The sequence below is a fragment of the Syngnathus scovelli genome, chromosome 21 (genome assembly GCF_024217435.2).
Source record: "Syngnathus scovelli strain Florida chromosome 21, RoL_Ssco_1.2, whole genome shotgun sequence".
In the NCBI taxonomy this organism is placed as follows: domain Eukaryota; kingdom Metazoa; phylum Chordata; class Actinopteri; order Syngnathiformes; family Syngnathidae; genus Syngnathus; species Syngnathus scovelli.
The window spans coordinates 3,320,001-3,337,199 of record NC_090867.1 but is presented as its reverse complement, the minus strand read 5'-3'; the positions used below and the strand labels follow the sequence as shown (position 1 = coordinate 3,337,199).

General features: G+C 53.7%; 2 protein-coding genes across 4 annotated transcripts; one reads left to right on the top strand and one right to left on the bottom strand.

Annotated features, from left to right (window-relative positions):
* Nucleotides 1–306: 306 nt before the first annotated feature.
* On the bottom strand, nucleotides 307–14,961 carry LOC125991097 (serine-rich coiled-coil domain-containing protein 2). 3 transcript variants are annotated; one of them, XM_049758657.2, is made up of 14 exons: nucleotides 14,360–14,961; nucleotides 11,031–11,969; nucleotides 10,834–10,968; nucleotides 10,617–10,757; nucleotides 10,473–10,543; nucleotides 10,244–10,390; nucleotides 9,879–10,117; nucleotides 9,739–9,813; nucleotides 9,551–9,638; nucleotides 9,217–9,447; nucleotides 9,028–9,141; nucleotides 8,847–8,952; nucleotides 8,550–8,589; nucleotides 307–2,303 (listed from the first exon to the last, which is right to left on the bottom strand). In XM_049758657.2, exons 2-14 carry the CDS (start codon nucleotides 11,932–11,934, stop codon nucleotides 2,258–2,260), a joined length of 2,337 nt encoding a protein of 778 aa, XP_049614614.1. In that variant the 5' UTR covers nucleotides 11,935–11,969; nucleotides 14,360–14,961; the 3' UTR covers nucleotides 307–2,257. The 3 variants fall into 3 exon arrangements, with proteins under 3 accessions (XP_049614614.1, XP_049614615.1, XP_068505526.1); XM_049758658.2 differs by lacking the exon at nucleotides 8,550–8,589 and having other exon boundaries at nucleotides 9,217–9,303; nucleotides 9,379–9,447; nucleotides 14,360–14,943; XM_068649425.1 differs by lacking the exon at nucleotides 8,550–8,589 and having other exon boundaries at nucleotides 14,360–14,956.
* Nucleotides 14,962–15,193: 232 nt separating this feature from the next.
* LOC125991106 (D(1)-like dopamine receptor) lies at nucleotides 15,194–16,880 on the top strand. The gene has a single exon (XM_049758677.2). It carries the CDS (start codon nucleotides 15,254–15,256, stop codon nucleotides 16,706–16,708), a length of 1,455 nt encoding a protein of 484 aa, XP_049614634.1. The 5' UTR covers nucleotides 15,194–15,253; the 3' UTR covers nucleotides 16,709–16,880.
* The last annotated feature ends 319 nt before the right edge of the window (nucleotides 16,881–17,199 follow it).

Here is a 17,199-nt window from a genome sequence, read left to right as displayed (position 1 = left end):
GGTGCAGAATACCAAAGTTGAGATGTATTTTCTCTCAATCCCCATTGGTCGCTTGCTACATTGCGTCTCCATGGCAACCGGCTTTATCTACTACAGCCGATCTGCTCTCAGGTGAATCACTCTCTAGACGTGTGAACTAAAGGAAAAACAACCGAGGAGGAGGAAGAGGCGACCAATTAGCTTCCTCCTCCTCCTTGTTACCCCTTTTTTTTTTTTTTTGCACTAAGATGGGCGATAAAGAGGAGGACCAAAGGTGTTTTAGAAAAGCCATTTCGAATGGAGGCAGTAAGGAAAAGGATGACAATGGACTGGAACACATCGGCACCATTTTAATCTTGCTAGCTTGTTGCCATAGAGCAGGAAAACAAACTTTGATTTCATCCAACTTCGGGTCCACGTGCGAGCGTTCTCTTTGTCGCAGTGGCCAAACGTCACTTGAAAGAACATGACCACAATAATGGTTGAACCACAGATGAGGACAAAGCGGGCACCCATACGCGGACCTAGAGGTCACCGGATCAATGCGGCTTCAACAGCTTTTCATTCATGCCAACAAGTGATTACAAACAAGTAGAGAGCATGTACGAGCATGCACGGCGCATGCACCTTAAGCCGGATGGCGAGAAATGCTCTGGTGTGTTGAGCGCCGCTTAAAGGGACAGCACAGCGCCGCGCCATGTCTTGCATAGTTCCACAAGCGCCAAAACAAAGTGCTGGCAACAGGACAACATGGTCACAGTGCTCAATAAATAAGTTACCGTATTTGCCGGTGTACAGGTCGACTCGGTGTATAAGTCGACCCCCTAAAATTCGACGGAAATTTACGATTTTATGATATATCCTTTGTATAAGAGCTCAATTGTTGCATTATATTAAACTTCAAAATTCAATATGCGAAATTTATTGACGAAATGTGTTCAAATTCCGGGAGGCCGTGCGCATGCGGCTGTTTATAAGCACCGCGGAGGAGATCGCGGCCGGCGAGCTCGCGCACGCCGCCCGGCACCAACGGGAGGCCGGAAATAGCTCCAAGCCGAGCGGATCGGCACTTTATAAGCACCGCGGAGGAGATCGCGGAGCCTCATTCGACTTCCAGCGGCCGGCGAGCTCGCGCACCCGCCCGGCACATCCGGGAGGCCGTGCGCATGCACCAAGTGGCCGAAAATAGCCCCCGCCGAGCGGATCGGCACTTTATAAGCACCGCGGAGGAGATCGCGGCCGGCGAGCTCGCGCACGCCGCCCGGCACCAACGGGAGGCCGGAAATAGCTCCAAGCCGAGCGGATCGGCACTTTATAAGCACCGCGGAGGAGATCGCGGCCGGCGAGCTCGCGCACGCCGCCCGGCACCAACGGGAGGCCGGAAATAGCTCCAAGCCGAGCGGATCGGCACTTTATAAGCACCGCGGAGGAGATCGCGGCCGGCGAGCTCGCGCACGCCGCCCGGCACCAACGGGAGGCCGGAAATAGCTCCAAGCCGAGCGGATCGGCACTTTATAAGCACCGCGGAGGAGATCGCGGCCGGCGAGCTCGCGCACGCCGCCCGGCACCAACGGGAGGCCGGAAATAGCTCCAAGCCGAGCGGATCGGCACTTTATAAGCACCGCGGAGGAGATCGCGGCGCCTCATTGGACTTCCAGCGGCCGGCGAGCTCACGCACCCGCCCGGCACATCCGGGAGGCCGTGCGCACGCGCCAAGTGGCCGAAAATAGCCCCCGCCGAGCGGATCGGCTGTTTATAAGCACCGCGGAGGAGATCGCGGCGCCTCATTGGACTTCCAGCGGCCGGCGAGCTCGCGCACCCGCCCGGCACATCCGGGAGGCCGTGCGCACGCGCCAAGTGGCCGAAAATAGCCCCCGCCGAACGGATCGGCTGTTTATAAGCACCGCGGAGGAGATCGCGGCGCCTCATTGGACTTCCAGCGGGCCGCGCACTCGCGCACGCCGCCCGGTTCAAATTTTCTAAGTGCAACGCACAATGAGATGCATGAGAAACGGCCTTGGTTACCATCACATTTGAAGCGATGAATACAAAGTTAAATTTTATGACTCGGTGTATAAGTCGACGTCGATTTTTTTCGGTCGATTTTGGATCGAAAAAGGTCGACCAATACACGGGCAAATACGGTAACCTCTTAAATAAAGCAAGAGTTCAGGAGGCGACAGAGCTCGCCAGGCATCCGTGGAGGCCTCTCGGTCAGGGCTGCGTGAGAAGTGCTGAGCTGGGCGGGAGGAGGAGCTTCTGTTTGCTAGATGGTCGGCTAGTGGGTTCTGCTCTTGTGGCTCGGGGGGGCAAAGTACCTGTGGCTGAAACAAACATCTTCAAATTACAACTTTGACCTTTGTTTTTGGAGTGTATCACTTTTTTAACGTTATTTTGCATGATCTAACTTTGGCGCATGCGCAAGTTTGCCCCGCAACATTGCTTTTAAGTGACAAGCGTAGTAGTTTGGATATTGGATATATTCTAATTTTTATTTTGTTATTTTAACTTTGTCACGTTATTTTTATAATGGTTTAACCATATGCTTTACACATTTCACTATGAGAGGACGACAGACATATTGCAGGGAGAAACTACGCATACACTTAAAGGGCTAGAGACACCGGTATATGTATAAATCGGTTTTAGTTAGCTTATGGGCTTATAAATATAAATTGACGCTCGAAACAACGAAAAGGAAGCTGTTGCTCTGAAAAATATAATTTAAATTTGCCGCACAGACGAGTTTGACTGCACCGAGCAGCCAGCCGGAAGTGACGTCTCATGATGTCTCAAGTTGTACGCGTTTAGCTTCAGTGAATGTAAACAAAAAGAGAAGAGGGGCCAGCGCGGAGACGTTGGGCCAGGTTTGCGGCCAACCCAGCTCGCCTAGCCGTGCCTTCCATTATCCTGGCGTACGTTCGTTCGCGGGACGACAAGATGGGTTGAGTTCGCCTGATAGGATCCACGAACCGGACAGTGCGTGCCTGCTGTGTGCTCGTGTTCACAGTGGCCTGGTTGACTGTCATCTTTCCGGACTCTGCTGTGCATCGGGAGCGGCTAGCGTGCTATCACTCTTATTGTTCATCTTCTTGTTTTAATTTTCCTGTGTTGTTTACTTGTATGTGCGTTGTGAACTCTGTCTTGTCACCCTGGGATAGTGAGAAACGTAATTTCGATCGCTTTGTGTGTCTTGACATGCGGAGGAATTGACAATAAAGGAGACTTTGAGACTTTGACTTTGAAAAGTATGTCGAAGCGTGACGGGAGGGGCACAATTCAGAAAACGTGCTCAGCTCGTCGAAAAATGCGATTTAAGAAATAAAATTAAAAATGCGCCTAAAACCTAAACCAAACGCTGCAGATGTTTATTTCTCCATGCGCAGTGGTCAACTCGGCACTCTACTCTTTTTACTATGCCAACCTAACCACAGTGACGGGAGAGGCAAAATTCAGAAAACATGCTCAGCTCGTCGAGAAAATGCGATTTAAGCAATAAAATAAAAAATGCTTATAAAACCTAAACCAAACGTTGCAGGTGGTCATGTCTTCATGTGCCGAGATCAACTCGGCAATCTAAAGCCCCCAAGAGCACTTTTTACTATGCCAACCTAACCAGAGTGACGGGAGGGGCACAATTCGGAAAATGTGCTCAGCTCAGCCCAAGTGAACTGCTAGATTCATCATATTCTGCGTCAAAAGAGGTTTCTGAATCGGATAAAATGATGCTAATATTGCCGCTAGAAACGGAGCTGTCGCTATCATCTGCCATGTTGTTTGGGTTTGTTGACATCCAGATGTACAACTTGTGACGTCACAGTAATGGCGCCGCCAGTTTGGCTTCGTCGGGACCCGATCGATAAACTGGCATTTCATTTCAGCTTTATTCTTAGTAATCGGTGTCCATTTTTAATTTCCAATGCGGCAAATGTGTTCACTTTATACATTCTATCAAATTCCGTTCTAATTGAAAAAAAAAAGGGATGTCTCTAGGCCTTTAAGGTACTAGACTGGATACCCATGAATGGACAGCGGACGGACGTTTTGAATTGCTCTACCGCCATCTCGTGGTGTATGTCTGAAGCACATGCTTTAAACCATTAAATTACATTAAATTGAATAATAGTAATAATAAATAATAAAGAAATATAAAACTAAAATAATAAAATGAAATAAATTAAAATAAAATATTTATTGTTATACATATTTATATATATATATATATATATATATATGTAATATATATTAATATTTCTATTTGTATTTCTATTTGTTGATTTATTTCATTTATTTAATTCTAAGGTAATTTAATGTAATTTAATGTAATGGTTTAATTAATGCAATATAGTGGTTTAAATCGTGTAATGGTTTAAATTTAATAAAAAAAGAAAAAGAAATTTACAACTAAAACAATGAAATAAATTAAAATAAAATTAAAGTTATACGTATATATTTATATGCTTGTACATTAATATTATTTATACTTGTATTTCTATTTGTTAATTCATCCATCCATCCATCTTCTTCTGCTTATCCGGGGAGGCGTCCAGGAGGCATCGTGATGAGATGCCCGAGCCACCTCATCTGGCTCCTCTCAACGTGGAGGAGTAGCGACTCTACTCCGAGTCTCTCCCGGATGACCAAGCTTCTCACCCTATCTCTAAGGGAGAGCCCGGACATCCTGCGGAGAAAACTCATTTCGGCCGCTTGTATCCGGGATCTCGTTCTTTCTGTCACGACCCATAGCTCGTGACCATAGGTGAGGGTAGGAGCGTAAATCGACCGGTAAATTGAGAGTTTTGCCTTTTGGCACAGCTCTCTCTTTACCACGACGGACCGGTACAGAGTCCGCATTACTGCCGACGCTGCACCGATCCGCCTGTCGATCTCGTGCTCCATCCTCCCCTCACTCGTGAACAAGACCCCGAGATACTTAAACTCCTCCACTTGGGGCAGGATCTCATCCCCGATCCGGAGAGGGCATTCCACCCTTTTCCGATCGAGGACCATGGACTCGGATTTGGAGGTGCCGACCCTCATCCCGGCCGCTTCACACTTGGCTGCGAACCGCTCCAGTGAGAGCTGGAGATCATGGCCTGAAGGTGCCAACAGCACCACGTCGTCTGCAAAAAGCAGAGACGCGATACTGAGGTCCCCAAGCCGGCCCCCCTCAACGCCTCGGCTGCGCCTAGAAATTCTGTCCATAAAAATTATGAACAGAATTGGTGACAAAGGGCAGCCTTGGCGGAGTCCAACCCTCACTGGGAACGAATTCGACTTACTGCCGGAAATGCAGACCAAACTCTGGCATCGGTGATACAGGGACCGAACCGCCCTTATCAGTTGGCTCGGCGCCCCGTACTCCCGAAGCACCCTCCACAGAACCTTCCGAGGGACACGGTCGAACGCCTTCTCCAAGTCCACAAAACACATGTGGACTGGTTGGGCGAACTCCCATGCACCCTCGAGGATCCTGCTGAGGGTGTAGAGCTGGTCCACTGTTCCACGGCCAGGACGAAAGCCACACTGCTCCTCCTGAATCCGAGGTTCGACCTCCCGACGGACCCTCCTCTCCAGCACCCCTGAATAGACCTTACCAGGGAGGCTGAGGAGTGTGATTCCCCTGTAATTGGAACACACCCTCCGGTCCCCCTTCTTAAAGAGGGGAACCACCACCCCAGTCTGCCAATCCAGAGGCACTGTCCCCGATGTCCACGCAATGTTGTAGAGGCGTGTCAGCCATGACAGCCCCACAACATCCAGAGCCCTTAAGAACTCCGGGCGGATCTCATCCACCCCCGGGGCCTTGCCACCGAGGAGTTTTTTAACTACCTCAGTGACTTCAACCCCAGAGATTGGAGAGTCCGCCTCAGAGTCCCCAGGCCCTGCTTCCACAATGGAAGGCGTGTAGGTGGAATTGAGGAGGTCTTCGAAGTATTCTCCCCACCGACTCACGACGTCCCGAGTCAAGGTCAGCAGCACGCCATCCCCACTGTAAACAGTGTTGACGTTGCACAGCTTCCCCCTCCTGAGACGCCGGATGGTGGACCAGAATTTCCTCAAAGCCATCCGGAAGTCATTCTCCATGGCCTCGCCAAACTCCTCCCACGCCAGGGTTTTTGCCTCAGCAACCGCTGAAGCCGCGTTCCGCCTGGCCATCCGGTACCTGTCAGCTGCCTCCGGAGTCCCGCAGGCCAAAACGGCCCGATAGGACTCCTTCTTCAGCTTGACGGCATCCCTTACCGCCGGTGTCCACCAGCGGGTTCGGGGATTGCCGCCACGACAGGCACCAACGACCTTACGGCCACTGCTCCGGTCAGCCGCCTCAACAATGGAGGCGTGGAACATGGTCCACTCGGACTCAACGTCCCCTGCGTCTCCCGGGACGTGGGAAAAGCTCGTAGGAGTTGAAGCTCTTCCTGACAGGGGATTCTGCCAGACGTTCCCAGCAGACCCTCACAGAGCATTTGGGTCTGCCAGGTCGGACCAGCATCTTCCCCCACTATCGGAGCCAACCCACCACCAGGTGGTGATCAGTTGACAGCTCCGCCCCTCTCTTCGCCCGAGTGTCCAAAACATGCGGACGCAAATCCGATGACACGACTACAAAGTTGATCATTGAACTGCGGTCTAGGGTGTCCTGGTGCCAAGTGCACACATGGACACCCTTATGTTTGAACATGGTGTTCATTATAGAAAATCCGTGTCGAGCACAGAACTCCAACAACAGAACACCGCTCAGGTTCAGATCGGGGGGGCCGTTCCTCCCAATCACGCCCTTCCAGGTCTCACTGTCATTGCCCACGTGAGCATTGAAGTCACCCAGTAGAACGATGGAGTCCCCAGAAGGAGCGCTCTCCAGCACTTCCTCCAGGGACTCCAAGAAGGGTGGGTACTCTGAAATGCCGTTTGGTGCATAGACACAAACAACAGTCAGGACCCGTCCCCCCACCCGAAGGCGGAGGGAGGCTACCCTCTCGTTCACCGGGGTGAACCCCAATGTGCAGGCGCCCAGCCGGGGGGCAATAAGTATACCCACACCTGCTCGACGCCTCTCACCGTGGTCAACTTCAGAGTGGAAGAGAGTCCAGCCCCTCTCGAGAGGGCTTGTACCGGAACCCAAACTGTGCGTGGAGGCAAGTCCGACTATGTCGAAACTTTTCTGCCTCGCACACCAGCTCGGGCTCCCTTCCAGCCAGAGAGGTGACATTCCATGTCCCAACAGCCAGCTTCTGCAGCCGGGGATCAGATCGCCAAGGTCCCTGCCTTTGGCCGCCGCCCAGCTTACACTGCACCCGACCCCTTTGGCCCCTCCCACAGATGGTGAGCCCATGGGAAGGGGGACCCACGTTTCCTTTTCGGGCTGTGCCCGGCCGGGCCCCATGGGCGAAGGCCCGGCCACCAGACGCTCGCCTTCGAGCCCCGCCTCCAGGCCTGGCTCCAGAGGGGGGCCCCGGTGACCCGCGTCCGGGCGAGGGAAAACGCAATCCATTTATTTTATTCATCATAAGGGGCTTGTGTGAGCCGTGCTTTGTCTGGCCCCTCACCTAGGACCCGTTTGCCATGGGTGACCCTACCAGGGGCATGAAGCCCCAGACAACATGGCTCCTAGGATCATAGGGGCACGCAAACCCCTCCACCACGATAAGGTGACGACTCACGGAGGGGCGCTTGTACATTAATATTATTTATACTTGTATTTCTATTTGTTAATTCATTTCATTTATTTAATTTCAATTTGATTTCATTTCATTTAATGATTTTCAACATATGCTTCAGACATTTACCACAAGGGGGCGACAGCGCAATTCGAAAGGTCCGTCCACCATCAATTCATGGGTATCCAAACCAGTGTGGTAAGTGTATGCATATTTTTGCCCTGCAGCATGCTCTTAACAAAATGAGCGCTGAGAAGAATGACGTGTGCAGTACAAGCGTATTAGTGTTTGGTACTTCATAAGCTATATTAATATTCAAGACCAGCAGATCTTTCTCTGGTCTACACTGACGCCGGGCGAATGTTATCGGTCCTGATCTTAGCTAGCTAGCTCAACTGCTGCAAGACATTCATAATGCATGACACTGTGCGTGGGGCGGGTTAAGAGAGGACATGCAAAGTTACAAGAGGGTGACGGGCGTCCTCGTAAGCTCATGCACTCGTTTTTTTTGTGCCCTCCACTGACAAACATCGACCGTGAGAATCATGCGAGCATTCCCTAAATCTACAGTGGAGCCTCTGTTTTCAGATTCTCTACCTTTTCTCAATTAGGGATGGCCAGGTACTACTACCTGGTGCCAATTAATACCTGCCTTATCTTTATTGTACTCTAAAGCTGTGACATTTCTCTATAAAATGTGTTTGATATTGAAAATAATTTGGAATATCTGGAACCTACTAATTGGATTGAGAATATCTAGGGCTTTCCTAAAAATTGCTTTTAGTCAGAGGTGAATCGTGAAAACCGAGGTGCCACTCTGATGTCCTGAAAAGTCCACAATTTAAAAATGGAGCAACGATTAGCCGCGTTGGCAGGTGGGGGGGGGGGATTTGGATGCGGTGCGGTGCGTACCAGGGCGTGTCGCTGAAGTAAGCCACGAGTGTTTCCACTCCTGAGGGAGGCCGGCAAGCAAAAGACGAGACAAGATGAGATCAGTGCATCAGTGTTAGCCAAGCGGACCGAGGCGTAAGCGCCAAATGCGGGCCGGACGCCTTCTTCCCCTCCCAAACCAACATTCATGCGCTCATTCACACCCCCAATATCGATGGGAGTGGCTCGGTGCCACTTGATCCGTTTTTGAGGCTCGGCAGCCATTTGCGGCTAACTCAAATGGATGAAGATGACGAGTCGGGTCGGCCGGGCACTCACTTTTTCTAGCAAGGTGGGAGGGGATGCTGGGTTTGGGCCGCCCCCCGTAAGGTCTGGAGCGCTGGTACTGCCAGGGTGGTGAGAGGAAGGCAGGGGGAGGGAAAGCCTGAGGGAAGCCCATCAATACAACATGAAATCGGCTCCAAATTTGCAGCCACACATTGACATTGTGTGTGTGTACCGTGCGTTCCCTCCAAGGCGTCTGCGAAGCGACACTCTCTCCCGCCGGCCCCACGACACTCGTCTGTGTGTGTTGCTCTGTCTTCCCAGTCCAGTCTGTTGGTGGGGCGTGTGCCTACGCACGCACACACACATCAATGACGGTAGCCTTTAATATGAAAAGTGTGACGAGTTGAAAATGTGACCTGACCAGCTGGTGGGTGAGCTGCGAGATGATCTGCTCTTTGTTCCTCAGATCCTCTTTGAGCTGCCGGACCTCCTGCAGGAGCGCCTCCACCTGCACAAAGGCAATAGCAGGTCGGCGCTGGACAGCCGACGAACGGGCCCACGCTTTGTTGACGGGCGCACCCACCTGTGCATGGTTGCCGTCTTCCGGACTGAGCGTGTCGGTGGTGAGCGTGTCGTCATCCGCCTCAGCGTCCTAAAGCAACAACGTTTCAAATAACCATGGCAACAATGTGGATGCTTAATTTAGACAAAAGCAGTGCTTTGCTGCCATCCCAGGGCCCTTGCACTCGTCTCACCTGCAGCAAAAATTGTTGGAGGAGCTCCAGCTGTGAGCGCAGTGCACCCATGTCTTGGGCCAGGTCCTCGGCAACCACCTCACCGTCCCTGAGGGCACATTTCCAGACGCCCATCCAAAGTGAGTTCTTGCCATTTTTGGCTCTCCTAGCTTAATAGCGACAGGCGATCATCATTGTTATGCTGTTACCTTTCAGGAGAGAGATCCAGATTGAGAATCCCGTCCGGGCTGGTGTCGTCCTGCCCGTCGTCATGTCCCGCCTCCCTGATGGATGACACGCACGTCACTCACTTCTGTTACCATGGCGACCAGAGCGGACCCGCACTCACTCGATCGGGAGACGAAGAAACGTAAGCGAGCCGTCGTCGCTGCAGCTGTCGCGACTCCCCCAGAGGAGCCGCCGCCTCGTCCCGTCTCCGTCTGCTGGGTGAGCGACATGTGTCTGGCCGCTAGCGCTTGGTCTTGACATTTGTCCACCACCGTGGAGTGAAATGTCATCAGTAAAATCTCCGTCAAGCATGAGGTCGTCCTCGTCCAAATCGCACGAGTCCAAGTGGGTCACACCGTCCTGATTTGTGAGAAGAGAGCGAGGAAAAATGGCGACAAAATCAGACCATTTTAAGATAAAGCCATCGAAATAGGAAGACGGCAGCGCGCAAAAAAATGTCCAAAATCTTTTGCGGGAGCGTCTCACACTGCTGTCGGCATCCGAGTCAAAGGCGCTGATGGGCCCGATGAGCGGCGAGGCGCCCCCTAGTGGCTCCAGTCCCTCCTCGTCCCACATGTAGATGCCCCCGGAACCGCAGCTGTCCGAGGGGGACAGGTCCAGGGACGAGCCGCCCTGGCGGTTCCAACGAAAAACAAATGGGCTCGTTAGGAATAAAAAAAATGAAATAAATAGAAAAATCCCATTGGATGTGCACCTGCTCATGATAGTCGAACGGACTGGACCTGCTGTGGTGGGAAAATGTGCTGAGGTGATTGGCTCCATCACCTGACAACAAACCAAACGGTTCAGAAGTGACTTTTTGAGAACGTCCTATTTGAAGAAAAAAATCGAAACTGACCGGCGGGCGTCTCGTGGCTCCAGTCCAAAGCGTTGTCCAAGAAGTGGCGTCGCGTCGCCTCGGTAACGCCGGCACCCCACCGGCCCGTGCCCTGGTCATCTTTGTGAGCCACGGCCCGGAGGAGGCTCTCGCCTCCGTTTCCTAGGAGACCAGACGGCCCGTGAGGGAGGGGGAAACTGTTCTGTACCGTTAGACCGGCCAGGCCTCGGGTCCTTACCCAGGTTGTCAAAGTCGTCCATGTATTCCTGATCGGTGCGGTCGTGGTCCACGGATGAACCGGACGACAGGGACATGTCATCCAGAGTCTCGGCGAGGACGCGAGGCCCTCCCTGGGACGCCTCGGGAGTGCGCTCTGTAAAATGGGACACAACTTTCAGCATTCGTTAGGATCTCGTTTCAAGTATTTGATCTCACCCGGACTGCTTCCTGTGGAGGACGGCGTCCTTGCTGTGGTTTTGGCTCTGGCTCGGCTCGCTTCCTCCGCAGCGGTCCGGGCCTGCTTGGCCAGTGACGGCCGTGATAGCTTATAGCTAACGCCGTTAGCTCTGAGCGCCGGAAGGAGAGGCTTCTTCTGACCCTCGAGGGGCTCGGCTTGAACACACGAAGTAACGGACTGATTGTGACCCGCTTTGGAGCAGGGGGATGGGGGCGGGGAAACGGGGGATGTGCGGCGCTGTACCACCGGGCCACGTGGGCCGGATCCGTCCCCTTTGGCGAGGCGTGAGGGTGGCGCTGATCTGAGGTTTCTGGTGGAGAGTGATCGGGCGGCCGTTGGCAAAGAACCACAACCGGACCCGGGACTGGAGCTTAAAGTTGGATCTGAATTAGCCGACCGCTGTGGTGGTCGCAGTTTGGATCCAGAAAGACCACTGAGGTTCTGCTTGGACCCGGTTAGCCTCGATTTGGAAACAGAAAGTTTGTTCTTAAGGACAGGAAGTCCAGTTCTGGAGACAGGAAGTCCGCTTTTAGGGACAGGAAGTCCGGCATTATAAGCGGGAAATGATTTGTTTGACGTCTTTGGGTCCACAGCGGACTTTTGCGGATGAGCGTGACGAGGGGCGGTGTCATTATGAATGTCTTGTCTGCCTCCGTCTGCCGCTCGGGCGCGTTTCCTCAGCTCAGCAGGCGTGCAAATGGTACCGATCCATCTCGCCGAGGGTGCCGGTCCGTCGGCGGTGCCGTCGCCTGCCGCGGGCCCGGGGTGGTGATAGAAGCCGTTGGGGAGGCGAGCTGCGGTGGGGGTCGGGCTGGAACTTTTGGACCACGAGCCAAATTTGGGCAACCTGGACACCAAGGTGGGCATGGTGGGACTGGACATCAGACGGCAACAACGTGATTCAAGAAGATGTGGAGCTGAGGGACAAACGAGAGACGAGTATAAGATGTCACTGCCAGTTAATTATTCACCACTTCAGTCCGTGGCCATTGTGAGCAGTTTTTGCTCTCTACTCCCAAATGATCACAAAAGGATTTTTTGCGGACATATTATCTCGCTCCACAATCCAAGAATCTCATAACCAAATGAAAACTCGTAGACTTGAAGCTTCTGCAAAATGTGTCATTTTAGTTTGAGCCTCTAGAGGGAGCACCTGTTCTGATGACGCCAATGTTAACAACTCTGTCAGCAAAATGGAAAAACACAGAGACCAATTTCAGCCGCGCGTTCCCATTGGCTACTGCCTTGTGACACACGTGTGTGTGTGTAAACACAGACAGACTAAGCGTGTAAGACACACCCGGTGGCGCGCACACACGCGTGCCTGCATGTCCCCGGGCTAGGGTGAGGCCAAACGAGACGCTGCTTTTGTTCCCTGAGGTTGGCTTCGCTGATAATTTCCATTTCCAAGCAACCTCGAACGCAGCAAAAACGACTGAGCCAAGTACGGCGACAAAGTCGAACGAAGGCCGTTGCTCTTCATCCTGGCACGTTTGCCTACTTTTACACGAGTGGCGTTGTGCAAATCATTTGAATGTTGCCTATTCTCGTTGAAGCAACATTTGCTTTTGCTGAAGTATTGACGCCTACTTAATTCGGTATCGCTCGGTCACATTGAAATGTTGCAGGCGATATTTTGTTGCTCGCACGCCGTCCAAACTCAAAGTTTACCTGCAGCCGCGGAAAGTGTTTAGCGGTGCCGCCCGCAAGCGACCCAAAACCAGCGTCAACGGAACACAAGCGTCGCTGAAACCAAGACGAAGCGAGAAAGGCCGAGCTGAAGCACTGCTGGGCAAGACCGAGATAAGCTGCGCTTTTATCGGAGTGCGAGGAGCTCCTCGGGGAGGAAAAGGAGTCATCTGATTGCCAGCGTGCTTATGCAATCACCACCAGCACGTGGACTTGCCCAGCCCCAACGTCCCGTTCAGGAGGACAGCGGTGCTAGCGCTAGCACGCCGCTTGACTCTTAAGATGACCTTCGGCCTGTTTTGGTGGAGCTGCTGCACAGCCTCAAGGCCAGCTCCTAACAGAAGAACTGGATGGATTCTAACAGCATCTTCATCTGTCTTCCTCAGGGCGCTCATGTGCTTCCTGCTCAGTCTCTCCTCATGCTCCATTTGGCCCAAAACAATCCAAAGGAGGGAAGCGAGCACCCCCCCTCCCTCCCACCCACAGTTGCCATGGGCGCTTTTATGTCCTTGCAGCCCGTACCGCCACATCACCTGAACAAGCTCAAAGGTACGCTGATAAGTGGCGGGAGGTATCGCAATGCCTTTAGGCAGATAAACCGAAAGGGGCGGGGCCAGTTTGCAAGGCCAGAGCGCGCACGGCGAGTTCAAAACAAAGACAATGACGTCATTGATGAATTCACACGTGAAAGAATGAATTCCCTTTTGATGGTGGAAATGGCTGACCCCAAACTGCCGGCCGGCGTCATGGCAACCTGGCGCAGGACTTCTCTGTGGTGCTGAAGTCTTCAATTGGGGGCGTGGGGGGGCGGGGGGGGGGGGGTCCTCGAACCTCGCCAGCGGCATCACCGATGCAGAACAAAGGCGCTCTGTCTCTGAGGGGCACCGGACCAATTGCATGAGCCCCCCTTGGTCCTTTACGTTGGATCCAACCGCTTTGGATCCACACGCTTTTTTTCTTTTGCCCCCCCAGGGATAAGAAAATATTTAACCTCCCCAACTCTCCTCGGACTATAAATGTGTAAATTGTAATAAGTGCGGCTCTGCATTAACATGTTACCTGGAAGGGGGGGAGGGGGGTCACACACACTATTTGAGAAATGCTAACATGCATCATTTCACTAAGTTGTCATCTTTGCTGTTCATCTCCAGTTACGTAAACAATCATGCATCAATCAAGCTTAACACAAGGGAATATTTGTCCTCTCCTCGTCTACTATTGGTCAATTTTCAAGGCTTAAAACCAGATAGTCAATGCTGTAACGGAGTGGCAGGCACGCTGGAAATATCAAAGTGCGACATTTGGCCTCATGCATGTGCGCGGTCAAACACGTCCAACTTGAATGGGAGGGAAGGAGTGTTGCTGCCTGTCACCCACGAGATGTGCCGATGTGCGATCTACCCCGTTGGCTTTTGGGCCAATTCAAGGTTCCTTCGCAGCTTGGCTGAGCAGGAGCCTTTTGAACGCGACATGTACCCTAAGATCCCTGTCATCGATGTGCTACCTGGCGAGCGGCATCGCACGTGCACATTAGATTAAAAATGATAAAAGAAACAAATATTCTGTGCCTATGTGTACGCGCGCGTTTGAGGCGGGGCGAGGGGGGAGGGGGGCTCACCTGTGTCGACCAGGCAAGCATCGGACGGTATCCTCTCGCTTCCTTCCCGGCTGATAGAGACGCGACAACGGCGGTGGCTCGCGAGCGGACGTCTGACGTCACACGTTGGCGGAGCCTCGTGACGAGGACAAAGCAGGTGAATTTGCACCGGGGCGCGTCTGGTTTCATTTCAGGGAACCTTGACGTCACATCACCGTCCGGCTGCCTGCTGAATCATCCACGCCCGCGTATGCACGCACGAACGCTCGGTTGCGCATGCCCGCTGAACATCTGACGTTGACATCATCCGACCGGACTTGCATCGTCGGAAGTGGCTGCCTCTCGCACTAAAAGCTACACGCCAACAGGAAGTAGAAGGCGCATTTCTTGTGAAATGCAGTGCTTTCCAGCTCTGTCCACTGGAGGGCAGCATTCACCATCCCGCGCACCACTTCATCAGCCAAGTGGAAGTCAACGGACTGCAAACAATTACGCCGATGTGATGTGATGTGTGTGTGTGTCGTGAGTAAAACGTAGTCTGGTGAATGTCAGAGATGCGCAACAACAAAAATTAGTTTTAAAAAAAACATGTGTTGTTGTTCTTAACAAAGCCAAGAGAACGCGGATGATGGAATGTTCAATCTACATTTTGTATGAAAACGGGGAGAAAGAGCGAAATAAATGAGGTATGTCCCAAACAAGTCTACAGGGGTCAAGTAAAGTCGGACCAATATGACAGGCGGGGTTTAGCACGCAGCACGTGAGTAATATTCAGATTTGGAATGAAATACAAGGCGAGGCGCGGAGGGTGGGAGTGAGGTGAGGTGTGCGTGTGTGTCTTAGGGTGGGGGCGCACCGAGTCCGAGGGCGCGCGCTGGCTTCGCAGCTGCGTCCTCGGGCACAGTCGAGCGAGCCATGACCGCCTGGGACGCGCGCAGCCAGTGGCCGGCACCAGCCGCGGGCGACGCGGGCGAGCGCGGCTACGACGACACCCCAGCGGGCGCCCCCGGCGACGTGAGCCTGGGTCGCGCCCTGACCGGCTTCGTGCTGTGCGCCCTGATCGTGTCCACGCTGCTGGGCAACACGCTGGTGTGCGCCGCCGTGGTCAAGTTCCGTCACCTGCGCTCCAAAGTCACCAACTCGTTCGTCATCTCGCTGGCCGTGTCCGACCTGTTCGTGGCCGTACTGGTCATGCCGTGGCGCGCCGTGTCCGAGGTGGCGGGCGCGTGGCTCTTCGGCCGCTTCTGCGACACGTGGGTGGCCTTTGACATCATGTGCTCCACAGCATCCATCCTCAACCTGTGCATCATCAGCATGGACCGCTACTGGGCCATCTCCAGCCCCTTCCGCTACGAGCGCAAGATGACGCGCCGCTTCGCCTTGGTCATGATCGGCGTGGCGTGGACGCTGTCCATCCTCATCTCCTTCATCCCCGTGCAGCTCAACTGGCACCGGGACTCACGCGCCCTCAACTCCACGAGCCCGGCCGTGGCCGCCGAGCTGCCGCCGGACGACTGCAATGCCAGCCTGAACCGCACGTACGCCATCGCCTCGTCACTCATCAGCTTCTACATCCCCGTGCTCATCATGGTGGGCACGTACACGCGCATCTTCCGAATCGCACAGATGCAAATTCGCCGCATCTCCTCGCTGGAGCGCGCGCCCGCCGCGGCCAGCGCTGCGGCCAACGCTGCGGCCAGCGCTGCGGCCAGCGCTGCGGCCAGCGCTGCGGCCAGCGCTGCGGCCAGCGCTGCGGCCAGCGCTGCGGCCAGCGCTGCAGCTGCCACCGCACCAGCCGCACGCGCCCGTGCCTCCGCGCAGGACGAGAGCACGCTCAAGAGTTCCTTCAAGCGGGAGACCAAAGTCCTCAAGACGCTGTCCATCATCATGGGCGTGTTCGTCTTCTGCTGGCTGCCCTTCTTCGTGCTCAACTGCGTAGTGCCCTTCTGCCAGGCAGCCGACGCACCTGGTGCGCCGCCCTGCGTCAGCGACACCACCTTCAGCATCTTCGTGTGGTTCGGCTGGGCCAACTCGTCGCTCAACCCGGTCATCTACGCCTTCAACGCTGACTTCCGCAAGGCCTTCTCCACCATCCTGGGCTGCAACCGCCTGTGCTCCAGCTCGGCCGTGGAGGCCGTGGACTTTAGCAATGAGCTGGTGTCCTACCACCACGACACCACCGTGCACAAGGAGGCTGGTGGCGCGCTCGCCGGCCCCCGCCGCCACTTTGGCCGTGCACCAGCGTCCGACGACTCTCGCAATGGCACCGACCTGGCGCCGCTGCAGAGTCGCTGCGAGGCCGACATCTCGCTGGACGTGGCTCCCTTCGCCGACCCCTACGCCGTCCCGGGTCACGTGCAGGACCCGTGAACAGATTCTCAATTATGATGACCCGACCCTCTGATCGTTCCCTTGAATGAAGACGTGCGCAAACAAACACCTGCTCACACAACCTGCCTGCCATTCAAACAATGTCTCATTTTTCAGCAAATGTATTTGTTTTAATTATCGATTGATCGAAAAAGAATCGCCAGTTAATGAAATAAATGAATCGCAGCCCTCGACTCGACCAAATCTTTTCTCGACTTGAACTCGTTTCTTTAGCAGCCTGTTTTAGCATTCAAATGTGGTTGTCAGAGGACAAAATGCACGTTGATGATGATGACGACTTCCAAATAACAAACAGCTGTGTGAGGACAGCGCGTGGTTGCACGCATTTTGCGGGCCGTTCCGACATCCAGCCACGAGATGATGAAAGCCCACCAAAGATGAAAGGGAAAGAGCTGAAGGCCCACAGTTCACCTTTGACCATGGGGGGTCTCAAGAGAAGATTTGAGTTGCAGGGCTATTGAACTTTTGCT